This window comes from Neovison vison, chromosome 6, assembly GCF_020171115.1.
Source record: "Neovison vison isolate M4711 chromosome 6, ASM_NN_V1, whole genome shotgun sequence".
Classification (NCBI taxonomy): Eukaryota; Metazoa; Chordata; class Mammalia; order Carnivora; family Mustelidae; genus Neogale; species Neogale vison.
The window spans coordinates 120264675-120292124 of record NC_058096.1 but is presented as its reverse complement, the minus strand read 5'-3'; the positions used below and the strand labels follow the sequence as shown (position 1 = coordinate 120292124).

At 42.9% G+C, this 27450-nt stretch overlaps 1 protein-coding gene across 22 annotated transcripts in view; it reads left to right on the top strand.

Annotated features, from left to right (window-relative positions):
* Positions 1-27450, top strand: part of KALRN (kalirin RhoGEF kinase) — a 661720-nt gene that overhangs the window by 385507 nt on the left and 248763 nt on the right. For 15 of the 22 annotated variants that reach the window (XM_044252163.1, XM_044252158.1, XM_044252155.1 and 12 more), the window contains 5 exons: positions 7577-7795; positions 11461-11610; positions 14676-14790; positions 19159-19274; positions 19748-19870. In XM_044252163.1, coding sequence (XP_044108098.1) covers positions 7577-7795; positions 11461-11610; positions 14676-14790; positions 19159-19274; positions 19748-19870 — 723 coding nt within the window. The remainder of the gene's footprint in view (positions 1-7576; positions 7796-11460; positions 11611-14675; positions 14791-19158; positions 19275-19747; positions 19871-27450) is intronic. The other 7 variants (XM_044252164.1, XM_044252161.1, XM_044252162.1 and 4 more) reach the window with 1 other exon arrangement.

Genomic DNA, 27450 nt, shown 5'->3' with positions numbered 1-27450 from the left:
CTAGAACATTTATCTTCCCAAAGAGACTTGAGCTGATTGCTTTAGAGGGATATGGGGAAAGGAGCAGGAAATGGGACATGGGAACCATTTTAAAAATAAAGTAAGTTCAGTACCAATGGGAACAGAGAGAAACCTTCAAAGTCATTCATTACTTGTGGTTCTGTTTAAAACTCAACCCATGAGAGACTATGGACTCTGAAAAACAGTCTGAGGGGTTTGAAGTGGCGGGGGGGTGGGAGGTTGGGGTACCAGGTGGTGGGTATTATAGAGGGCACAGCTTGCATGGAGCACTGGGTGTGGTGAACAAATAATGAATACTGTTTTTCTGAAAATAAATAAATTGGGGGGAAAAAAATAAAAAAAAAAAAAAAAACTCAACCCACTTTTGAATGTGTAGGAAATATGAAGTGTTATCTTCTACTAAAAGAATGATTGTTAAGGACAATTTTTCATAACAATGATAAAATTTTAACTCTTCACGCCTATGTCTTTAATACAGTAATCAACTGATTACTAGCCATTTTTAAACTATTATAGATTGATTACTAGGGACAATCTTGTATGTGTAAACATAGCATTAGCATAAATGGCATGTTTCTATAAGATGCCTGCTATCTTCTAGGAAGCGTTACTAATAGTGGTTTACTGCCTGGGATTTGAGATTTTAAAATCGACTATATATTGCACGCATAGTGTGGGCAAATCATTTTCTTCTTTGGGGGGGAATCATTTTCTTTTTTTTTAATATGCCATTTTTTTTTCAATTTATTTATTTTCAGAAAAACAATATTCATTATTTTTTCACCATACCCAGTGCTCCATGCAAGCCGTGCCCTCTATAATACCCACCACCTGGTACCCCAACCTCCCACCCCCCCGCCACTTCAAACCCCTCAGATTGTTTTTCAGAGTCCATAGTCTCTCATGGTTCACCTCCCCTTCCAATTTACCCAAATTCCCTACTCCTCTCTAACGCCCCTTGTCCTCCATGCTATTTGTTATGCTCCACAAATAAGTGAAACCATATGATAATTGACTCTCTCTGCTTGACTTATTTCACTCAGCATAATCTCTTCCAGTCCCATCCATGTTGCTACAAAAGTTGGGTATTCATCCTTTCTGATAGAGGCATAATAATCCATAGTGTATATGGACCACATCTTCCTTATCCATTCATCCGTTGAAGGGCATCTTGGTTCTTTCCATAGTTTGGCGACTGTGGCCATTGCTGCTATAAACATTGGGGTACAGATGGCCCTTCTTTTCACGACATCTGTATCTTTGGGGTAAATACCCAGGAGTGCAATTGCAGGGTCATAGGGAAGCTCTATTTTTAATTTATTGAGGAATCTCCACACTGTTCTCCAAAGAGGCTGCATTTTTTTTAAGATTTTATTTATTTGACAGAGAGAGAGAAATCACAAGTAGGTAGAGAGGCAGGCAGAGGGCGGGGGGTGGGGAGGAAGCAGGCTCCCTGCAGAGCAGAGAGTCCGACGTGGGGCTTGATCCCAGGACCTTGGGATCATGACCCGAGCTGAAGGCAGAGGCCTTAACCCACTGAGCCACCCAGGTGCCCCAGCAAATCATTTTCTAGGAAGGAACTCAGCAGAGAAGAGAGGATTTATTATCATCAGCTGCCTCTGTCTCAGTTTATAGGCATACACAAATATAAAAGCATTAAGATCTATTCACCACCAAGGAAAAATCTGGATTGAGGTCACAGTTGAGAATCAGGCACAGAGTGGTCAAAGCCCCATTGAGAGGCAGCATGAACAGAGTTTGGACAGATAGACTGGGCGTGTGGCATGAAGCTGTGAGGGTGTGAGGCAGAGAGAAGACCACTGTTGGCCACATCCCCTCGTTTATCTCAAATGTGAAGATAATTAACTTTCCTGTCCCATAAGCAAATGTTGGGTCAATAAAACCAAGTATCATGATGTACTAGAGCATTTCAGCTAGTGAGTGGAAAATAGTGGGTGTATGCATTAGCAGTCTTAGCACAATGACCAAATTCTACCACTTGCATAAGCAGGATGTATTAATTTGTAATAGTGCTGTTTCACCCATATGGAATAGAAGTTTACTAAGCATGTATGTCCCTAATCACATTGGTGCGACTTGATCAAATATTCTTGGAATTGATACTGAGATCCCATGAGGCCCCTATTGAGTATATGTCTATGGTCTGAAGAGGAGATGGCAGAGCAGACAGGATTTCCAGAAAATCAAGGGAATGGAGTGTAGGCAGGTCTACAGCATAGCGGAAAGAATGAACTTCAAATATGCTTCTTCTCCAGGTGGCCTTGTGCTTCTCTCTAAAAGTGTTGGTTTAAACCAGGTTCTGCATCAAGGGAAAGATATGCCAGGGAAGATTTATGTAATTTGAAAGGGATCTAACTAGTCTAGTTTGACTTGGCCCATTTTGGTGATCATTACTTACTGGAGGCCTTCCTAGTGATTGCCAATAGAGGACATAATTTAACTTCTTGGGCCCTAAGAAAAAATCCTCGGTTCCATAAGGGAAAACAAAATAGCTATGGGAAGGATGAATAGATAATTTATTGTTAAAACTGAGATACATCAAAGAGGGAAGAAGGAAATTATTAACAACACAGCTAGAAAAATAGGCACATACTAGAACTATTGTGGGCAGAGTAGGATGTCTGCTCACCCTAGCTTGGGTGGACTTTTTTTTTTTTTTTTTTTTTTTTCTTTTTTTCCATGTTTTTTTAATTTATTTTTTATTTTCAGCATAACAGTATTCATTATTTTTTTTTTTGTTTTTTTTTTTGTTTTTTTTTTGTTTTGTTTTTTTTTTCCAATTTATTTATTTTCAGAAAAACAGTATTCATTATTTTTTCACCACACCCAGTGCTCCATGCAAGCTGTGCCCTCTATAATACCCACCACCTGGTACCCCAACCTCCCACCCCCCCGCCACTTCAAACCCCTCAGACTGTTTTTCAGAGTCCATAGTCTCTCATGGTTCACCTCCCCTTCCAATTTACCCAAATTCCCTACTCCTCTCTAACGCCCCTTGTCCTCCATGCTATTGGTTATGCTCCACAAATGAGTGAAACCATATGATAATTGGCTCTCTCTGCTTGACTGATTTCACTCAGCATAATCTCTTCCAGTCCCGTCCATGTTGCTACAAAAGTTGGATATTCGTCCTTTCTGATGGAGGCATAATACTCCATAGTGTATATGGACCACATCTTCCTTATCCATTCATCCGTTGAAGGGCATCTTGGTTCTTTCCATAGTTTGGCGACTGTGGCCATTGCTGCTATAAACATTGGGGTACAGATGGCCCTTCTTTTCACGACATCTGTATCTTTGGGGTAAATACCCAGGAGTGCAATTGCAGGGTCGTAGGGAAGCTCTATTTTTAATTTCTTGAGGAATCTCCACACTGTTCTCCAAAGAGGCTGGACTTTTTGATTTAAAAGTTGCATTTTTTTAAGATTTTATTTATTTTTTTGACAGAGAGATAGAGCGCACAAGTAGGGAGAGCAGCAGGCAGAGGGAGATGGAGAAGCAGGCTCTCCACTGAGCAGGGAGCCCAGTGCTTGATCCCAGGATGCTGGAATCATGACCTGAGCTGAAGGCAGCTGCTTAATTGACTGAACCACCCAGGCACCCCGGTTTAAAGGCTTTAGTTTCCCCAAAGAAGGTCAGAATTTTTACCTCAAGTATTCTGAGTTTTAGGAAGATAGAACCATTTAGAACAGAGAACAGCACATAGCACCCAGAAGCATAGCTTTATCAACAAACCCAAGTTAATTTTTTGTTAGTATGCAAAATAATTTGGCTGATGTGTCTTCAGGAACTGTGACTATCAAAGAGACAAGCTCAGTTTTGAAATCAACTTTATTTGAAATCCTCTTATGTATTTTAAACATAAGCATTATGGCAGAATAAGTAGTTAAAACTGGATAATAAATTCAATTGATTTGGTTTAATTTTCTTTCATGTACTCCTACATTAACATCATGTATTAACATCCTTGGTAATCCGTGTCTTAAAGATATAACACTCAATAGGATTAGATAATAGTAGAAATAAATGCATAATAATGACTCAGGCTTATCAAAGCAAAGACTATGTCATATGCATAAAAGTTTGTCATTTGGAAATTAAAGGGGATGGAGTTCCAAGGACTATCAGATGATAATGAGTTTCAGAATAAGAAAGAGGATTTATTACATAGTCTAAATTATAGGACAATTAGAGTTAGTCCTTCACTCCCAGAGAAAAAGACATAATCATGGGGTTTTGATGACAATTATATGCTGGTTTCATATACTGAGGAGAAGCCAGTTAATTATCATAATCACTAATTCATTTGGTGAACCCTTCCTCTGCGGGAAGCTCTGCGGATACCATTCTAACTCTGGAGATTAAATAATGTGGTATGATATGGTGGGAATGAGCACAGGAATAGTCAAAACTGAATCTTACCCTTAGTGTCATCACCTCCCTGGTTGTATGTTTGGGGGCAGGTCACTCAGCCAGCCTCAGCCTCAGATTTGTAATTTATAAAGTGGAAATAATAACATCCACTTGTCGTGGTGTTGTGAGAACTCGAAAAAAATACGCATAAGCACAGGGCCAGGTACCCTTGGATAAATGACAGTTATTAAAGTGATGTTTAAAGTCATGTTTGCCTTGAGAATCAGCCAAATATATTAAATGAGTGATACAGGAGTTCAGGAAAGAGTAGTTTTTAGTGAGTCTCCAGCTGTCCAAAAGGATTTTTTTTTATATAACATTTAAAAAATTGTTAATTCCAAAAAAAATTGTTAATTCCACTGTAGTTAACATACAGTGCCATATTAGTCACAGGTGTGTGATATAGTGAGGCAGCAATTCTGTGCGTTACTCAGTGTTCATCATGATAGGTGTACTCTTTAATCTTCTCTTAAAGGAGACCAGACTTGAGCTGAGTCTCAAAGGACAATTGGAAGATAGATGGGGAGAGAGGAAGGGGTGTTCACTAAAAGACAGGAAGAATGAAGGTAACAAAAATGAGCTCACTATGGTGAGCGCTGTGAATTGTGTAAGACTGATGAATCACAGACCTGTACCCCTGAAACAAATAATACAGTATATGTTAATAAAAACAAAACAAAACAAAAAGACCTGCTCTAACAACTCTCAGGGTCAATTTGAATCTAATTAGACAATAGATATTAAAGTACTTCTCTAAGTAAAAATTAAAAAAAAAATAAACCAGGGTGTGTTTGCAGAGGGTTTTTTTAAGGAAGTAGTAGATGATAATGTTATGGAAGCCGTTCAAGACTACATTGGGAGGAGATTTTAAGGACATCCTTCAGAGTTTGGACTTAATTTTATAGCAATGGAAGAATGATGGAAGGCTTTTGAATTGAGAGAAGGGAATGATGTTTAAGCACAAAATTAGAGTTTTGTAGCCAGAAGAACATTAGGGGTCACTTCACCCAAGAACTTCCTATTATGGAGAGCCAACTGATGTGTTGGAAATGTGAGGGATGGGTTTGATGGATTCGAAGTGGAAGGCAAGGAGGCTAGCTCTGGGACCACCATGGAAGTCCAGGCATGCAGTGGGTTGGACTGGGACTTGGGGTGAGGAACAGCAGTCCAGAATGATGTCCAAATTGTAAACCCAAGTGACAACAAGGAGGGCACCATCAACACCAATGGTAGACTGCCATGGAAAGATACTTCCAGAGGGAGGGATTTCATTTTAATGTGGAATTTGAGAAGATGTCTGGGAGGAAGCGGGATGCTCTAATAGAGTGGTCAAGCCATTTGCATTTGCTGAGGAGCCTTCCTCCTCTCTTCAGGAAGACCTGTCACTTCTTTTACTAAGAACACATCTTTGTAAGTGGCTAAGGTGGGGCAGGTGGCTAAAGCAATTGAATCAGTGCTGCTGGCTTGGAGTGAGAAATATGGCAGGCAGCTCACCCTCACCCCCAAAGACAGTTAAAGATGAGGGTCCCATGTAGTGCGAGAGATGAATACTGGGCGACATCTACAAAAAGGAAGTAATAGCAGCCATGGGTATAGATAAGAGTTCCACAGAAGGGAACAAAAACCAAGAATGCACCTTGGGGTACCCCTCTATTTAGGAGACAGGAGAAGAAAATGGTGCCAATAAGTAAAACAGACAAAGAAATCTGGAATTTGTGGAAGATCATTCTGACCCTTAGTTTACTTTTTTTTTTTATTTTAAAGTTTACTTTTTCTAACCATGTTCAACATTTAGGAACTCAAATTCTGATCTGATCATCACTATCGAGGGCTGACTTAGTGGAGAAACAAGGGAGTAAAGGAGTCTAGGTTGCTAGAGGCAGTCATGCTAACGTAACGAACACTGAGTACAGATTCCAGAGACAGGGAAGGGAAGCCAGGAGATAGGTGATAGATGGAGGGGGAGTGTTATAAACAGGACTGTGCAGACTGCAGTCTAGGATGGGGGTGAAGGGGGCTGCGTGGTGTAGGGGTGAAAGGGAGGGAAGTTGCACTCACACAGGGAGTGCCAAATGGATCAGCTCTTGGGAACCATCCCAGCACTGCTGCCAGAGAAGAAGGGCAGAAGTAATTCTAGAGTAGATTACTGGGCCACTAACTGTCCCTTTTCACCAGGAGCTGAGCTATACTTTCCTAAGCATGCAGAGGCCAAGTCAGCCCTGCACCATTGAGTTAAAGTGATCCTCGCAGTTGAGGTCGGGATAATATTAGGTCTTTGAAGTCCTATGTTTCAACCACATCCATACTTTATTTTAGTAAATTTTAATCCCTTTTGGCTCTCTATCTCTGCCATCCAGTCCTCCAGCCTGGTCTCCCCTTCCACCCTACAGTTAATGGGAACTGTGAGAATGCAAACCACATTTGGCTTGAATAAGAAAATAAACCTTCCACTGTATATCTCTATATATTATCCTAAAGGCAAACATAAGTAATGTAATAATGTAGGGATTACACATTGAGCTGAATTATGTACTATGCTGTTCTGTTCCCTTCGTGGGGTAGCTAAGGAATGGTGAGATGCTGCTCTTAGGCTTTATTATCCTGCCCAGTCCTACTGGAATCCTTTTCAGCTAATGTTTAAAATGATTGCATCGTTGGCTGAACTTTGTATTATGTGAAATTGTTTTTTTCTTACATTTGATGTAAAGTGGAGCTATAGCAGTAATCTCCTTGAAAACTCTTAACTACAGTGAACAATTTTATAATTAGATTTGAAAAGAAAAATTGACTAATGTCTGAACCAATCAGGAGCAGATGTATACACAACTGCTGTTTCTCTACCACAGAAACGGAGACATCTTTAGAGCCAGTGATGCAAGAAGGAGAGGGGGGCAGGAGTTGGGGTCCTGAGCCTTCGGTTAATGAAAACGCATGATGTTCTTTTTTTTTTTAAATATGCTTTAAAAGCAATGATGTATTAATCGTCATAACAGAATGTTTGAATCCACCATTTAAAGCTCTTTAACTTTTCTGCATCTTTCCACTCACGCCTCACTCCACCCCCTCCCGTACCACGCCTGGGTCGTTCCCACGGACCTCTCTCTCCTCCCCTTGTGCCCAGTCCCTCTTTCATGCCACTTCCTTGCAGAAGACGCACCAGAGCGCCCTGCAGGTACAGCAGAAAGCTGAGGCACTGCTCCAGGCCGGCCATTATGACGCTGACGCCATCCGGGAATGTGCCGAGAAAGTGGCCCTCCACTGGCAGCAGCTCATGCTGAAGATGGAAGACCGGCTAAAACTAGTCAACGCCTCTGTGGCATTTTATAAAACTTCTGAACAGGTGAGGGAAGGGCTGGGAGATGGGGGACTAATGTTGGTGGAAGGTTGTTTTTTTCCCCTCATACTGCTAACCTATATTATGTCCCTCAAGAAGCAGCTAGTCCTCTCAGCAGTAGCCTTTTAGAATAGAATAATGACATGAAAATAACTACAGTTAGTCTCCTTATAATATTTTCCATTAAAGAAGTTAACCATGTGATTTGTTTCTTGTAACATCTCAGCCTCATCAGATCTAAGTGTTGAAGGAGAAATTAGGTGCATGCTGAATACTAGGTTGAGGGCTGTCTCAGCCAGCTACTGCCACGATAATGCTGTGTAATGAATTACCATACAACTCAGTGACATAAAACTATGAGCATTTTGTTTTTAAGTATTTGAGTTCAGCTGATCTTGACTGAGTTTGGTAGAACCGGGCTCCAAGCTGGACATCTGGTCTAGATCTTCTTTCATGTCTCCCAGCCTCCTGGACCAGCAGCTACTAGAGGCACATTTATGGTGAAGAGTAGGAGTGCAAGAGCCCAAAATCTGCTGTGCAACTGCATCTCAAATCTCCAAGTGTGCCACATGCTCTAACATCCTTTCGGCCAAAATGAGTCACATGGCCAAGCCAACATCAGTGAGGCAGGGAAGTCTATGCCTCCAGTGAAGGTCAGGAGAGTAGGGTGAGAATCTGCAGAGCATCATCTGGGGTGCCCCAGTCAGGCCCTATGCTTGGAAAACATACACTCTTTCACTCATGGGGCTCTCCATCTGACAGAGGAGACACAGCTGTCTCTCCTCCATAGGTTATGAGCCAAGCAGGTGGGATGGAGCAGCTGCGGGAGAAAAGGCAGGAGATGCACACAGCGGGATGACAAGGATTTAGAGCCCTTACTTTCCCATCTGTACGGTAATATGTACAAGGGCTAAGAGGATTTCTAACTGATTTGGGTGCTTTCAGGGAATTCTTTCATGGAGGTTGAAAACAGACATAATTGTATTCCATGTAAAACATGTTCCTCATTGGAATTGCTCCCTGGTAGAAATAGATCAGAGAAACCTTCTCCTCTGGGTGAATTACAGGGGCCTTGGGTAAGTCTACCCAGAGTAAATATAACATGCCTCTCTGAGGGCCCTATGGCCAGTGTTCCAGCCTCCACACCTTCTCTCTGTTCTCAACTGATGGTGTCTTGATGGGAGACTCCCAGAGTTGGGAGCAGCAGACTAAGGCAATTTATCAATTCAACAGAATCCCAATCAAACCCCAGCAAACTTTTTGATAAAAATTGATATACTGCATCTATTATAAGATATATATGGAAATACAAAGAACCAGAATAACCAAACAATCTTGAAAAGAAAAAGGAAAGTTGGAGTTACACTATCTGATTTTAAGACTTATTCTACAGGTACAATGATCAAGATGGAATGATGTTGTTGTAAGAATAGACACAAGGAAAAAGAATAGAGATTCTAAAAGTGGACCCACAAATATGCAGCCGATTTTTGACAAAACAATTCAAAAGCGAAGTCTTCAACAAATGATGCCAGATAACTGAAATCGGGCTTCCCCTGCTAACTGAAAGTAGTGTTCCTATGAAAACTTTTATAAGCTGAAATCAGATGCAAAGAAGCAATGACCATTTTCTTACATGGAAGAAATTTTTGAATATTCCCAGACCTAAAAAGTAACCTCTTTTAGGCCTTTCTGAAATCTTAGGGACACATCTTGATAACAGCTACACAGAATAAATTGGGATAAATCACAGGTGGTCACAGACACAGTTTGGAGCTGTTGCAGCTGGATGCTGAGATGCTACTTCACCAGGAACTACACCTGGGGAAGGGTCTTGGGTGGGAGGTGCCACTGTCATTGCCCAGGATGTGTACTGCCTCTAGAACAGCCCCACAGCTCAGTGCAAAACAAACACTGAACGCTATTTTCACCTTTTGTCTTTTATCATAAGAGTGAAAACCTACCTCATATTTCTTTCAGTTAGCAAAAACAGGTACTAATGTAGGTCTTTCATAAAAGCAAAATGGCATAATGTGAACTTGTAGAAAGCAGGGAATACCTATATCCATTTTTTTAAAAAAATGAGGTTAAGCCCTGTCTAGTATCACACACAAATTTTAGTTTTTGATGGATCTAGATGCTGAAGGGGACAAAGCACTACATTAAAGTCAGGAAATTTGACCCAGAACTGACCCAGATCTTTGTTTCTTTAGCTGCTAAATTAAAAGATTTATGTTTAATAATCTTTTCATTTCTTCTAGTTCCCAATTTGTTTTTAGTCCAGTATTATCATGGGACCTAAGTATGTCTTTTCTTGAAGTTTTTGCTTCTCTATAATCCATTTTCTCTTAAGACTTGGATCCTCCTACACATGTCCATACCTCCCATAAGAAGAGGTGTGTGGTGCTAGAGGAGTCAGAATTCAGGGCCAGGGCCATTCAGGGCCATTCTCATGACATGGGGAGCACGTTGGCTACTAGGGTGTGCTGCCTGGGACATCTTTTTTTTTTTTTTAAGATTTTATGTATTTATTTGACAGAGAGAAATCACAAGTAGATGGAGAGGCAGGCAGAGAGAGAGGGAAGCAGGCTCCCCGCTGAGCAGAGAGCCCGACGCGGGACTCGATCCCAGGACCCCGAGATCATGACCTGAGCCGAAGGCAGCGGCTTAACCCACTGAGCCACCCAGGCGCCCCTGCCTGGGACATCTTTTAGCTCAATTCATCATTCAGTAAACATCCTATCCAACACCATACTCTTCCTCAAAAGGGATGACTTTCTCAGGCAAAGGGGACCTGGGATATGTAGCTGTTCCCCACCCCCTGCCATAGCCAAGCGTTCAAAGCCTAGTGAAGGAAAGTATAGGGATAGGAGTTTCTGTTTTCTGCATCCTTCCCTAGGCCTTGACACAAGATTGCCCTGGGTCCCCTTCTGTTACACCCAACCTATCTTCCATCCAAGTCCCATTCAAAATGCTTTTGCTTTTAGAGTATGACCTCTTAGCACTTGGAGAACAACTCTTTTTTTAAGTTAACCCAAGTGTATTATCATCTGAACAAAATGTCTATTTTGTAATAGAAGGTCTGAAGATGTCACTGCCTTATGACAATACCTCTAGACATTTTGCGGGGATATTTTTGCCAAGGGAGGGGAAAGAAAATATTTCATTTATGGCCCATAAGTCCCACAACACAAGCCATTTCCTCCTTTATTTCTGTTTAGGGCTACTTCCTGTAGGGCAAGTGTGGATGGTTGGATAAGCCTAACCCTGGTATATTCTCTAAACTTCATTTTCCTGCTCTGCCACATTGACAGAGCTATCATGAAGTTCAGTGATAGAATATATAAAGAACACTTTGAAACACCCCCTCCCCCGCAAATTACTGGTCTTTTTTCTTCTCTTACCCTGTATACTCTCCCTAAGTGATGTTGGCCTTCAGCCAGCAACTGTCCAATGATTCCAGAATCCATCTCTCAGTCCTAACCTGTCTCCTGAGTTCAGCTGTGTCCTGTACTTACCTTCTGTGTCCCAGAGGCACCACGTGTTCTAAATCTACAGACTGAACTTCAAATGAAACTAGTCACCTGCATAGGGTTCTGTTGGCTGAAGGTGCTCAGAAAACACTCCCCTGATCTGTTAATTTACTGAAACTTTCCTCCATGGTTCATTAGGTCTGTAGTGTCCTGGAGAGTTTAGAGCAAGAATACCGGAGAGACGAGGACTGGTGTGGCGGACGAGATAAACTGGGACCAGCAGCAGAGATCGACCATGTCATCCCACTCATCAGCAAACATTTGGAACAAAAGGAGGCCTTTCTTAAGGTCAGAGCACATTTTCATTGAAGATCACATGTACATACACACACAGTTTCATCATATGGGATTTCCATCCCCCTCTTTTTCCTCACTTCTTAACTAAAGGGAGGCATTTATAGAGAAGATACTGGCTGGTTAATTTGGAAGGTTGAAAAGTTATGCTTCCAACATTATTTCTCTCCCTACTTTCTTTATAATTAGACAGTTATACACCATTACTGCAGGTGCCTGTTTGAATATCTTGATATCTCATTGATGTTGGTAATAGAGATAACACATAGTTTCACCCAGTTATGTTTGGCTTATGAAAATATTTTTAATTGAAACACATAGCCTTGGAAGCATCTGTTTGGCTCAGTCAGTAAAGCATGCAAACTCTTGATCTCAGGGTTGTGAGTTCAAGCCCCCATATTGGGTGTAGAGATAACTTAAAAGAAATAAATTTTTTAAAATTACATATATATGCTCTCATGCACATGCATATATGCATATATATATGTCTAGATATAAAACAGCATTAAAATAAATATTTTATAAATGGATGATGCAAAATTTAGGGCAAGAATTAAATAAATTTAGATACCTTATTTATTTGCCAATCTTGCAATTATCAATAACCATTAGATATAACACCATTTATTCTGTTGCATGAAGAGAGAAATACCTCATTTTGTTTGTTTTGTTCTTATTAGAGCCCCAACTTCCCAGAGAGGAAGCGCAGTCCTGTTCTGAGCAGGCTTTCAGCTAGTGTGGAAAGTCCTAGTAAGCCTCTTTCCTCCAGCCTTTGACCATCTCTCCAACAGAGTCATCTGTGTTAAAACTTATCTAAAGGCTCTGTTTACTCTCAAATTTCTTGCTTTCATGTTCTGCTTCCTTTCAGGTTTCTGGGAGTACAAAGAGAATTTTTATACCCTGACATGTTACCACTGCTTTTCTATAACTCTGTAATTAACTGACTTTCTTTTATTAGGGATTTTTTCTACTTGACCACACCTTTGAGTTTCACTTTTTTCTCTCTCTCCCTCTCTTTTTGAGATGGCTTCTCCCTACTGTCCTCCTGTCTATCAGGTGTGTGCACCCACACTCAGAATCCTTAGCAATGAGCTCTTACCAATAAGATTAAATAAAAAGTCTTTTATACAGGGTGCAAGAGATTTCAGAAGTCTTCTCTACCATAAAACAAAATTTAAAACAATGACCAAAGGAGAGCATATGAAAGACTTTTAAAAGAGGTATAAAGATATTACTTCATAAAATGGCATGTTTCTTTTGAAGAATGAAAGAAGAAAATGTTCTGGCCTAACGTTTTCCATATGTGCCTAAAATCATAGGTGAGAAATTCCCTGTGCCTGTGGGAATTAAATGCCTGATGGCTGGACTATTGAGTTCCCCATTTAGGTGTGTTAGTTGATCTATGTTGGATACCTTAGCTTTGGACCACTACCCAGCTGTTAAATTCATGGACCTCACAATATATGGACCCACCCAAAAATCTTTTACCAGAGCTCCCAGAAACCACATTGTTAACGCAAAATTTAAAATAATTTTTTACTATATAATTTAGAGAGTCAGTTGTTAAATGTCAAAGGTATTAAAGTTTGACAGTTTCATCTAGATAATATTGGAAACTGTAGATTAAAAATTAGTGGACTGGGGTAAATAGCAGTCCCCCTTATCCATGGGGAATATGTTCCAAGACCCCCAGGGGATGCCTGAACCTGTGAATAGTGTTGAACCCTACATACACCATGCTTTTCCTTACTCATATACACCTATGATAAAGTTTAATTTATAAACAAGGCACAGTAAGAGAGGAACAGCTGATAATAGATAACTGATAGATACGTAGAACAACTATGACAATGTACTGTAATAAAAGTCATGTGAATATGGTCTCTCCCTCAAAATATCTCACTGCACTGTACTCACCCCTCTTGTGATGGTGTGAGATGATACAATGCCTGCGTGGTAAGGCGAAGTGAGGGGAATAGCATAGGCAGTGTGAAGTAAGGATAGGCTACCACTGACCAGACAACGCATCAGGAGGACGACCTGCTTTGGGACTGCTGTGGATTGTGGGTAAGACACTGCAGAGAAGAGAACCAGGGATAAGGGGAGGCTTATACTGCCTCTAGACTTGTACAACAGAAAAAATTCTGCTCTGTAAAGAAATTCAGAAATTCTGTGGTCTTGAGAGGAACTAGAAATACTCTGCCCATAGTCATAGATTCCAGCCCTGATGTGCTTCATGGCTCCTGCTCTTTCTAGACCTGGGTCTCCTCCCTGGGCACAAGGAGTGTGTGACCTGTCCTCTCTGCCATCCACAACTAATGGGAGTCATAAAGAGGGTAGCATAGTGGCTCTTATTCCTGTGTATAGATCCATATTTCCCAGCAATAAGATATTAGTGTTATTGAGCTGGGGCGGATTTTATGGACAAATAAGTTTTTTAAATGTGGGTGACTTCCATTTAGATATGGAATGTGTGGTTAATAGGCTTGTTTACCAAATTTGCTTTCTTGAGTCTTAATTAAACAAATGCGGGGCACCTGGGTGGCTCAGTGGATTAAAGCCTCTGCCTTCAGCTCGGGTCATGATCCTGGGGTCCTGGGATTGAGTCCCACATCGGGCTCTCTGCTCCACAGGGAGCCTGCTTCCTCCTCTCTCTGTGCCTGCTTCTCTGCCTACTTGTGATCTCTGTCTGTCAAATAAATAATAAATAAATAAATATTAAACAAATGCGGAAGTGGCTTACCCCAGTGGTCCTTTAAGAGGCATTCTTATGGCAGAGGAAAACCAGCCTGAGACGTTAGTACCTACGGAGAGAGGTAGTCAAGGGATGCCTGATTGCTGATTTTCCTCTGGGATGAAAAGGGGAGAGGTCCAGGGAGTAATTCTTTACACCACAAAAAGGGGAGCTTCCTGCTTTGTAATGGGAGTGTCTGGGAACCAGAAGTGGCCTCCAGGGCTCTGCTCATCCAGAGCTCCAGAAACCTGTCCACCAGTGCCCCTCCCCCAGTGTCTCAGACCCCATGCACCTGCTGGGATCCTCACACCTTCGTCTCTTTCAGGCCTGTACCCTGGCCCGGCGGAACGCAGAGGTGTTCCTCAAGTACATCCATAGGAACAACGTCAGTATGCCCAGTGCTGCCAGCCACACCCGGGGACCTGAGCAGCAAGTGAAAGGTCAGTGTGGGAGTGTCCAGCCACAGGCTACATCAGCAGCACAGACCAGAGGCTGTGAACCTGGTCCCTGTGCACTCTCATGTTTCCTGCTGCTTCTCCTTAGATAAGAGGACATCTGTTGTGGGGCGGGGGGGGTGGGCAGTGTTTAAAAGGGCATCAGGACTGGGAATAGAAAGACGAGGATAAAATTTCCCTAGCACTTTTTCATTTATCTTAATCTAGAGCAGCACTTCACAGAATTTTCTGAAGGACCAGACACGGTCCATACATACCCTGTGCATCTAGTAGGCACTAGGCACGTGGGCTGCTGAGCACTTGACTGATGTAGCTAAGGCAATTGAAAAACTAAATGTTTCCTTCTATTGACTGTGTCTTAGTTTAAGTGTAAGTAGCCAGCTGTGGCTAACATACTGAGGAGCACAGATGAGGCTTTCTTACAGCCCGGAAACAAGACACACCCTGAGAATCGTGAAACCAAGTTCTAATCCTGGCTTTGTTACTTACCATGTGAGCTTTTAAAACTTCAAGTTTCTTACTTTAAAATGATGGGCATCTGAACTCTTCTTGCTCATCAAAATGTGGTCCCCAGTCCAGCAGCCCTGGAATCACCTGGGAGTGTGTTAAGAAACAGAACCTCAGGACCTGCCTACACCTACTGAAACAGAAGCTGCATTTTGGCCAGGGCTCCTGCCAGTCCCAACTGGATGATTTGTGTGCACGTCAAATTTAGATAAGTACTGGTCCAGCACATCTTTAATATCTCTCTGAATTCTATAGAGTCTACAGTTACATGAAAAAATCAGTAACCTTTAATCATTGCTTATTAGATGACCACATTAAGCTTAAATTATTATCGGTAGTATCAGTTATGCTGGATCATGCAGAAATTAGCCTTTGAGCAGGAGAAGAATTTAACAAATGTCATCCCAACACAGCAGAGGGCTCCCAGCCTAGAGACCAAGGCCAGGGAGGGAGCTGAAACTGGCCTGGAGTGAGGGCTGGGGCAGGCTGAGGGCTGCAGAGCTGATCTGCCTAAGGAAGGGCTTCCCTCCCTGCTCAGAGAGCTTAGGAGGCTGCAAGATCAAAGGCTACTGGGAAGAATTAAATTTAGTAATAAAATTCCCTATGGAGAAGAGGCAGGCAGGATTCCTCTTTCGGAGGTGCTCCCCATTTGAGGTCCAGGAACCCTGTGGCTGGCTGGCCACCGTGCATGCTACAATGCTCGTGTCCTGACTTAGCATTGGGATGGCGGTGGTGTGGGTGAGACCAACTGCCTTGTAGGTGAGCCCATGCCCCCTGTACCTCAGTGTGCTTCAAGCCTCAGGCTCACAGAAAGAGCAGGGTATGCTGCAGCTTCAGGGAGGTGAAGGCAGGTTATTGTCCTTGGGAAATCTTTCCAGAATGGGAGAAATGAAATCTGAAACTCTTTAGGATTTTTGCCTGATCAGTGTTGATTCTCTTAACCACCCTGTAAGATTCTGCAGTCAGCAAAGCTCTGATTAGGAGACAGAAAGATTAAATTAAACACTGCTTCTCACTTGTCTCTGCCCAGATGAGGCTTCCTCCAGCAGGGACCTATAATTTCTCCCGTACCCATTTCTTGACTACCCGCTACCCGGACCTAAGTCCATTGCCACTTATTTTAAGTTTTTGGCACAGGCGTAGTTATTACAGCATAAAGCCCAGTGCCATACAACTGTCAGCATTTTTTGTTCAAGTCACTGTGCGTTGGCTGGGGACTAGCTGTCTTGGCCGGTCTCAGCAGTGCGTTTCTGCCAGCCTGGCTGGCTTAGTGCCTCACTACAGGTTGGAGTCTTGTCTGCTCCACATGTATTAATTCCAGGACCTCAGCTGAAGAAGCGATTACCCAGGAAAATTTCTTATAGTGATGAGGGCAAGGTCAAGTGCATAAACACACTAAATTCCTGCTTGTATAATATCTATTAACAATCCCTTTGCCAGAGCAAGTCACATAGCTGTACCCTGGGGGTGGGGGGAGAGGAAGTAGGATTTATCTCTTTGGGGAGGAATTAAAAAGTTACAACGGATGAATGGATAAGGAAGATGTGGTCCATATACACTATGGAGTATTATGCCTCCATCAGAAAGGACGAATATCCAACTTTTGTAGCAACATGGACGGGACTGGAAGAGATTATGCTGAGTGAAATCAGTCAAGCAGAGAGAGTCAATTATCATATGGTTTCACTCATTTGTGGAGCATAACCAATAGCATGGAGGACAAGGGGCGTTAGAGAGTAGTAGGGAATTTGGGTAAATTGGAAGGGGAGGTGAACCATGAGAGACTATGGACTCTGAAAAACAGTCTGAGGGGTTTGAAGTGGCGGGGGGGTGGGAGGTTGGGGTACCAGGTGGTGGGTATTATAGAGGGCACAGCTTGCATGGAGCACTGGGTGTGGTGAAAAAATAATGAATACTGTTTTTCTGAAAATAAATAAATTGGGAAAAAAAAATAAAAGCAACAGACTCTAAAGATATTATCTGACCCAGGGGAAAAAAAAAAAAAAAGTTACATAATAAAGGCATGGATATAGAGATTGGTGAATAATTGAGACCTGTAAAAGTTCTCAGCCTAAGGGAAGAGAGACAGAGTCTGTCCTTAGACAATCAAACTTCCAGGAGGATGCACGAAAAGTTCTAAGTACAAGCACTGCAAATTGGTTGTACCCTTTCTTAAAAAATTTTTTTTACTGAAATGCAATTTAGTCAACACACAATATATTACTAGTTTCAGGGATAGACTATAGTAATTCATCAGTTGCTTGTAACACCCAGGACTCATTACATCATGTGCCCCCCTTAATGCCCATCACCCAGTGACCCCATCCCCTCACCACACTCCCCTCCAGCAACCCTTTGAGTTTGTTCCCTTATAGTCAAGAGTCTCTTATGGTTTCTCTCTCTCTCTCTCTTTATCTTATTTTATTTTTCCTTCTCTTCCCCTGTGTTCATCTGTTTTGTTTCTTAAATTCTGCATATGAGTGAAATCATATGGTATTTGTCTTTCTCCAACTGACTTAATTTCACTTAGCATAATACCCTCCATCTCCATCCACATTGTTGCAAGTGGCAAGATTTCATTCTTTTTGATGGCTGAGTAATATCCCATTGTAGATATCTACCAGATCTTCTTTATCCATCTGGGCTCTTTCCATAGTTCAGCTGTTATAGACATGACTTCTGTAAACACTGGGGTGCATGTGCCCCTTTTTGTAAAGCACATTAGTCTGTGTTCACAGCCCCTATAACTGGGAGGACCAAGGCAGCTAAGGAACCAGGCTCTGAAGTCAAACATTCCTGAATGACCCTGAGCAATGACCTATCCTATCTGAACCTCTCTTCCTTCATCTGTAAGTAGAGGTAATAATGGTACGAACATCACAGGGTATTGTGAGAATATGTGCCTGCCACAGAGTAAGTGCTTAATAAGTAGTAATTTTTCATATCATCATTATTATGAATTAGTATATGACAGAGTTAGCAGGAAGCCAGAGGCAGACATAATACAGACTAACGGTGAGTGCTTCCAGCACAGAGCACACTATTAAACACATAGGGAATCTGGGCACATGGCCAGCTGCTGCTGCAGTGACAGGAGGAGGGAGAGACAGAACACGGATGGACACCTGCCGTGGCCCACCGTGGGGCTATGTGCCTTGTGCATGTCCTCTCACCTGCCATCATTAGAGGTAACACAAGAATAGCTTGTGATCAGATCCGATCCACAGCAACATGGAAATTTGGACCTAGAGACACGATTCTAGGAAGACACGATTCCAATACAGCCTCCCTACGCTGTGACTTAAAGGTTGTAAAATCAAGGCCGTGCTGTTCAGGTGCCATGTGCACAGCCTCCCCTACAGGACAGGACCTGGCTCGTGAGCCGGGTTACCCATGCAGCCACACTGGTCCTAACACTCTTGTTCCTCTCCCATCGACTCACAGAACCCAAGAGTGGCTGGGATTCTTTTCAAGTCCCCTTGCTGTCCATAGGCTCTAGGTCCAAGTGAGTTAGTTGTTATTTTAAGAGCCGACACTTCCCAAGGTCTCTTACCATCAAGGACGGGCTTAGGTATGAAGAGAATCAAGATCCCTTTTAAGTTCCCCTAGGGTCATGCTCTTTGTCCCTTCACTGATGGAGCCTCATGGCCAGGTTCTCACCTCAGTCCCTCTGATCTTGCTCCCCTCTGGGAAATGCTTTCCTGTCCTCACATTCGGGACCTGGATTAGTCCCCTTGGGAGGCTGGAAAGTCACAGATGTCTGGCAGCTGGGGTGTGTGGTGCCAGCGGCTGGCCGCTCGGGTTTGGGGCCTTCCCAAGCCAGTGCTCATCTTCTCTGCCCTGCAGCCATCTTGAGCGAGCTCTTACAGCGGGAGAACCGAGTCCTGCACTTCTGGACCCTGAAGAAGCGGCGGTTAGACCAGTGCCAGCAATATGTCGTGTTTGAGCGCAGCGCAAAGCAGGTACGTCCATGGTTCTCCCGGCTTCTCCTCTGTTCCGGCGGTGATACATTCACCAAGATGGCCACAGAGACAGTCCAGAAGAGGGTCATGGCAGTAGGCAGAGTAGATACGGGCAGTGGTGTGGATGAAAGGAAAGAGAACGGACTGTCACTTACTGGTCATTCAGCCTTTACCGAGCACACTGCACCAGGAGCTAGGAGGAGATGCTGGGGTTAGCTGAGCCCTAACTTTTGCACAATGCTGAGCCTGGCCTAGAAGATGAGGGCCAGTGGATGAGACACTCTCCAGCTGGTAGGATGTTCTGAGTCAATGAACAGAGGGTTCAATCATAAAATCAGCTTCCAAGCTACATGCTGACCAAAATGTGCCAGCCTTTCCTGGGTCTGTCACACTGTGCCAAACAGCATAGCAATGCATGTTTTCCTGTGGACAGCTGACTTTTTGGGGACTGGGTGGGTTGTTTCCTCCCACAGGCGCTGGACTGGATCCAAGAAACAGGTGAATATTACCTCTCAACACATACCTCCACGGGAGACACCACAGAGGAGACTCAGGAACTGCTGAAAGAATATGGGGAATTCAGGGTGCCTGCCAAGGTAGGAGGCGTTCCGGAGCCCTCCCCACATCCTCCAGCTCTCCCCGGTCTGGCCAGGTTCACGCTGCAGAAGGGAGAGCAGCCTCTCTACCCCGAAGTGCTGACCACAGGGCGGGTAGGGGGGTCTCCTTTGATGCCTGAATGCCCAGAGAATCGCAGCCTCTGGATGGAGCATCGATGTGAGGGAGGTCAACTCGTGTGCACTGTGCTTACAAATATTCCTCTTCGTGCTCCAGGTCTAGACTCAGCTGTGTTCTTTCGGACCCAGTAAGGCAGAAGGATGTATTCATGTGACATGCTCACTGCCTGTGTGCACCTCTGCACCACATATTCTTGGTGTTTGAATGGTTTGGGAAGTCTGCTTTATAGGCTGATGACTATGGACATGTTCACAAAGAAGACAAGGGTCTTAGTTCCTGAACTGACTACTTCCATCTGGCCTCAGACCTGCAAACGAGCCAGGCTGGGGTCTCTGGGGAGCAAAATGTGCACTGGCACACACAGCCCACACCCTCACACCCCTGTTCACACTGAGGCAGGAAATGCTAGAGTCAGAGGAAATGTGTTTTCACAGCCAGGATTTGATCTGGGGACCCTTGGGTTGAAATGAAAATCTGATCTGTCTCCGTTAGCTCTTTGTAGCATCCGCGGTCCTCACACTGGGCTCCCTGCCGTGGGGGAGCCTGTCTTGGCATCACTTCCTCACAGGGCAGATGCTCTTCCTGGATGAGAGCTGCTTTTGTGGGGGGTCATGGCGGGGGCGGGGAATGTATTAATGCCCGTCCTCCCCAGGGATCACTTTGACACGAAGGCAAATTTCCTCTAGTTTGCTGTGACAAACCTTAGCCTCGTTCATGAATGGATCCTTCAGGAGGGGTTACTCACTTTCTGACTCCTACACTATGAACGTTTGATAGTGGGAAAACTTCCTCTGCATTCCAGTGAGCTTGGGGGCTTTTCCATTCAGTGTGGAAAGCTGTCAGTTTAGATAAGGGACTCATTTCAATACCAGCAAGAGCAAACAGCACTAGGAAGGTGGCAGATACACGGAACTCTTTTCAAATCCAAATGAAAAGAGCTTTTGAATTACCTATTCTATATCTATCTGCCCCTCTGGAACTAGCGTCAATAATGAGTCATTAAGAAGCTGGATGTTATCAGATCCACTGGCGGTTCCTACCCATATATTGTAGTAGAACTCCCTAGGACTAGAATCTTTGGAGCCTAAGTGGAAATGTATTATTTAGTCCATTTAAAATTTTTCTTTCCATCTTTCCCCTCTTTGCCATTTGCGTTGTAACCACTGTAATTGGGTTCCATGCATGTGGCCTTTCCTTCCTTGCTATCCATCCTGCTCGTCATTGCTGTTCATCTGGGTCATTTTACCACCTGGTCCGAGAGCTTCAGTGGCTCACCAGCACCTTCAGGTAAACAGCCTCCACAATGGCACCGCCTTACCTCTCCAGCTTTAGCCTCATTATTCTTTTATGCAAATTTTATGCTCCAGAGGAATGGATGTATTTTCCTACCCTCTGAGAGATACATCCTATATTTTCTTGCTTCTCTACCTCCTCTATACCATTTTCCTGCCTAGAATATCATTTTCTTCCTTCTGGTTTATACTTTCCAAAAAGAGCCCACCTTTCTACTGGAGTACCTCCCCCTCTGTGATCCTGTGGCCACGAACCACCCTGTTCTCCAGTAAGCTGTGTGATGGGGTGAGCCAGCAAGATCCCAAAGGATAAGAGCCACACTTTATTCACTTACGTGACCAAATCGTGCATTGAAGATAGGCTGCAGGTATCTGTGAACATGGGCAATAAAGAAGTTTGAGTAGATTTCAATGACTTCCTTCCCCCAACCTATGTTTAATATGATTCTATTACTTCGGCTCTTTCTCTTCCCTCACCCACCTAACTTAACTCTGTAATGGGGTTTCATTTTCCCCTCTGACAAGTTCCAAGTCTTGGGGCTATTCATTATTAGGATATCTACTGGATAACGAATCCATTTGAAGAGCTTATGATGAAAGGCAACAGCCTCCTGTTCCACTCCAGCCCCACTTCCCAGAGGCAAGCCTCCTTTAACCAGCCAACTTTGACTGTAATCTTTGTAACCAGTAAAGTGAATTGGAAATGGAAACCAAATTGACCTGAAACCACAGGAGAGTAAATATGGTGGCCTTCAGGACTAAGTAGGCCAATAGAGCGTATTGAGCATATTGAATTATTATACTCTGCTCCAAAGAAACACAGCAACTCAAAGAAACATGGAACATAAAAAGGTTCTTTCTACATAGCAATCCACAAGTATGAGAATAAAAATAAGATTAAGAGAATTCAGGTGGGGATAAGAAGATAACAAAATTTTTCTTACTGTGGTAGGCTGTAGAAAGTCTGGTTAGAAGAATATACAAGATATATTCCTGTTGAGGTTTTCACAATTTTTATAAGAGGTCAAGACACATGATGGGAGGAAAGCTTAATCATCTGGACAGCGGGAAGAAATCTATTTCTTTCTTTTTTTTAACACCTTAATTTTATTTTATTTTTTCGGTGTTCCAAGATTCGTTGTTTATGCACCACACCCAGTGCTCCATGCAATACCTGCCCTCCTTAGTACCCACCACCAGGCTCACCCAACCCCTCACGTCCCTCCCCTCCAAAACCCTCAGTTTGTTTCTCAGAGTCCACATTCTCTCATACTTTGTCTCCCCTCCAATTTACCCCAATTCACTTTTCCTTTCCTTCTCCTTATGTCCTCTGTGTTATTCCTTATGCTCCACAAGTAAGTGAAGCCATATGATAATTGACTCTCTCTGCTTGACTTATTTCACTCAGCATGATCTCCTCCAGTCCCGTCCATATTGATACAAAAGTTGGATATTCCTCCTTTCTGATGGCTGAGTAGGGCTGAGCCATCCTTTCTGATGGCTCCATTGTATAAATGGGCCATATCTTCTTTACCCATTCATCTGTTGAAGGACATCTTGGGTCTTTCCACAGTTTAGTGATTGTGGCCATTGCTGCTATGAACATTGGGGTACACATGGCCCTTCTTTTTACTACATCTGTATCTTTGGAGTAAATACCCAATCGTGCAATTGCAGGGTCACAGGGTAGCTCTACTTTTAATTTTTTGAGGAATCTCCACACTGTTTTCCAAAGTGGCTGCACCAACTTGCACAGCTTTGTGCAAGGGGAAAGAAGCTTTCCCCTTGTGAAAGGTGAAAGAGTTCCCCTTTCTCCACATCTTCTCCAACACCTATTGTTTCTTGTCCTGGTAATTTTGACCATTCTAACTGGTGTAAGGTGGTATCTTAATGTGGTTTTGATTTGAATTTCCTTGATGGCTGATGAACATATTTTCCTGTGTATGTTAGCCATTTTTCTTCTTTAGAGAAGTGTCTGTTCATGTCTTCTGCCCATTTTTGACATGATTACCAAACTCAACACCCAAAAAACAGATAATCTATTTCTTTCTCATAACAAGACTTTTTTTTTTTTTTTAGGTTCTTTGGTTTCTCAATTTTACAATCATTTGGTTTTGGTATATACACAGGTTGTGTATTGCCACTATCTAGTTCCAGAACATATTCTTCACTCCCAAAACAAGCCCTATAGCCACTAGCATCCATTCCCCATTCCTTCCTCCCCTCAGACCTGGAACCACAAGTCTATTTTCTGTCTTTGTCTATTCTGGAGATTTCATATAAACAGAATCATGGAATCATACAATATGTGGTCTTTTGTGTCTGACTCTTTTCACTTATAATATTATCAAGGTTCATCCATGGTGTAACATGTATCAGTACTTCATTCCTTTGTATGACTGAATAATATTCTATTATAAAGACAGGCCACATTTTATTTATCCATTTATTATTTGATGGACATTTGGGTTGTTATTGTTTTGGGGCTACCATGAGCAATGTATTGCTGTGAATATTTGTAGACAAGCCTTTGTGTAAGCCTATTTTTTCAGTTCTCTTAGCTATCTACCAAGGCTTGGAATGGTGGAGGCGTACGGTGGCTCTTCTTTAACTTTTTGAGGAGCTGCTGACCTGTTTTCTGAAGTGGTTGTGCCATTTTCCATCTCCACCAGTGGCATGGAAGAGTTCCAACTTCTCCACGTTCTCTCCGATACTAGTTATCATTCATCTTTTTCATAATGCCATCCTGGAGGATATCGAGTGGTATCTCATCAGGGTTTTTTGATCATCCCAGAAAAACACTTTTTTAAACCAGTCATTTTATCTCTGAAAGTGAAAGAAGCTTTGAGATAAATTGGACTTAATTCTTCTTAACAAGAGAGAATTAAGTGATAACAAAAGTGACTGGAGCCTGAGCTGAACTAAGTTAGCTAATTCAGGAATTCAGGCCATGAGGAAAGGGGACACTGGGCTTGTCAGACAGGTGGTTTGGACTGAGAAAAGCAGAATCTGGACAGTTCACATAAAAGGTGGACATTGCATTTCTGAGAATCAAGAGGAATATAGCTCACACGCAATAGATGTTTTTGAAAGCTTTAGTTTCTCATATATAACAACAAAGTCTCCACCTCTGGAATGAATATGAAGATCTATCTCAAGAGCACTGTTTACCCACATCAGGGAGCTCAATAACTTCCTATCGACAAAGAATGTGTCAGTAAATACAAGGAATATCAGCAATGAAAGGCAAATTGGAAGATGATAATGAAATTATAAGAATAATATCAAGAAGGCTAAATCTTAAAGAACTGTGAGATGTGCAAAAGACACCAAGAGGCTTTTTATAAACTATATTCAGCATAGGGTTCACTGATTAGGGAAAGATGGTATGATATTAACTGATCAAAGGGAGGAAGGAAGAGAAAGGGGAAATAAAGAAGGAAATAGAATTACTGACCCCTTCTTTCTTACCTTTGAGTTTTCTAGCAGATTATATAGAATTCAAAATGGAAAGAGGAAAACATACATTATAGGGGACCCATGAAGCCCAAGATAAGTGAGATGTCATTTCTAGATTTCCAAGTCCAGATGAATTATGTCCCTTAAAGACTCCCTTTTGTCCACTAGATCGCACCCTTCCTTCTGACCTACCATTCAGAGGCCTCTGCAATTTGACCCCATTTTATCAGTCTAGATAAGTTACTCTGTTTTGGTGGCAAGATTTGAGTTTCAAACTGGCTTGAGTTATGAAATGGAAAAGATCCTGTATGGCTCTATGTGGAAAAGAAGAGAGAAGCAAGGGCTGAACCTCCCAGGAGTCCAAGAAAATCCAAATGACTCAGCCTGATGGGCAGAACAAAAATAGTCTCACCTCTGGACGTGAAAGGTACACCAAAGGCAGTTCCAGCAACTCCCCACCCTGCCCCTGTCTGTTCATCTCCTGACAGGGGATCAGGAATAGGTGATCACCATTACTGTGATGCAGCCTGCCCTTCCCTTCTCGTGGCCACTGCCTATATTTTCATTTCTGCCGTGCTGCTCCCTACCCACTTCCCTATGCAATTCAAATCCCCAGAAAAACAATCTTAACTGACCCAGTCATTGCCCCTGCCCCTGTTTAGATGGAGATTTTAGGCCAGGATGCCACAGAAGTCAGTGGCTACATCTTGGTGGGCTGCACCAGCAAGACAGGTTTTTACCTCTGATCTCATCAGCTGTGGCCAAGCATGTGGCATGTTGTGTGGTGCCCTCGTGGTCCCTCCTTTGTAGGAAATCACTTCAGACTACTCCCAGTAGGTTCTGTGGCCATGATTGGGGTCCCATGTATGGGTCAGAATTTTTTCCAGCATAAACCCTCAATTCTTGCTGGTCCCACTTTACTTACTTCCAAACCCAGTATTTACTCACGAATTCACTTAGTCAGCATTTATGGGATGCCTTACTATTTTCTAGACTTTGGAGACTCAAATGAATAAGATGGAACCCTTTTAGACATGCACAGTCTGGTGAAAGAGACACATAAGTAGCCCATGGTGTGGCACCATGGGGATGCTGGGAAGGGCATTCCCCACTCAGCTTGTGGGGAGGAGAGGAGAGGAAAGAAGGTCGTTGCATAGAAAGTGAGGCCAAGGGATGTCTGGGTGGCTCAGTGGTTTAAAGCCTCTGCCTTTGGCTCAGGTTATGATCCCAGGGTCCTGGTATTGAGCCCCGAGTCAGGCTCTCTGCTTAGCAGGGAGCCTGCTTCCTCCTCTTTCTCTCTCTTTCTGCCTGCCTCTCTGCCTACTTGTGATCTCTGTCTGTCAAATAAAATAAATAAAATCTTAAAAAAAAAAAAGAAAGAAAGACAGAAAGGCTGAGTAGGAACCACCTGTGACAACGGGAAGAACATGTGAGGTTTGACATGGCTAGTGTTTAGGGGCCGTGAAGAGCATGGCAACTCTCCAGTAGGTGAGGCCACATAAGGAGGACTTGTCTACACCAGCCCATTTACTGCCTGTTTGCTCCCCCAGGTTCCACACATACCTGGGATACTCTTGACCACAAACCATTCTTCTTGTTGCATCCGAATTATAAGTTCCATGTTTCAGGATATGATTTCTGGTGGTGGAACTCCCAGGAGGACTGCTGGCACCAGCTGGTTGTAAAACCCCCATTTCATGCCAAAGTCTCTTTACCGAGAGCAGAGAATACATATTTTCAAGCGTTTTACATAAAGGTTTCTTGATTATCACTGCAAAAAATTTAATCTCTGCTTTCAATAAATAGCAAACCTTGTAACTTTTTTTTTTTCAGGGGAAAAGGAAAAAACAAAACAAAAACTCTAACTGCAGTAAGCTAGAAGTCCTTAGGCTACTAGGGATCTTAACTAATTTCCCATGATGTTTTTCTTTGCCTTATGATGGTTAAGGAGAAACTTCTTCTATCCTCAGACCCATCTTCTTTCCTTCACGACAAAGCTCTTCTGGGCCCTTGTCTCCCAGCCTGGGGACCAGCCTGCTGTCCTGAGATCGGGAGGCTCAAATGTGTGACTTTCTGGAGAGCTGGAGCCCACATGTCCCTGGCCTTGCTTGCCTTTCCAGACATTTCTCTGGCATTTCTTGAGGGGATCTGTCTCTTGTGGGAGGTCTGTAGATGAGCCTGGAAAGTGAGGGAGGAGGATGGACTAAAGAAAGGCTCTTCTTTCCGTTCTGCTATTGCCCCAGAGATTTTTCTGCCTCAGTTTCCCTCAGTTATCTAGATCTTAGGATGATCCAAAACTTGAATCTCTGGGAAACCTGGATCCCAGGGTCCTGGGATCAAGTCCCACATCAGGCTCCCTGCTCAGCGGGGACTCTGCTTCTCCCTCTGCCCCTCCTCTCACCTCTTATGCTTGCACTTGTGCTCTCTCTCCTTCAAATAAATAAATAAAATCTAAAAAAAAAAAACCAAAAACAAAAACAAACAAACAAAAAAAACAAAACAAAACCAACACTTGACTCTCCTCTCCTCCAATCCAAAAGTTAATAATTTTATTTCTCTGAATATCATTCAAATGGTTTTCCCTTTTTCTTAAAATTAATCAAGCTTCCCTGATCTTGGAGTTTCAAAACCCAACCTGAGGATAAAAGATGAGCAAATGTTTACTTCTCCACACATCTCCTTTGTTTCCG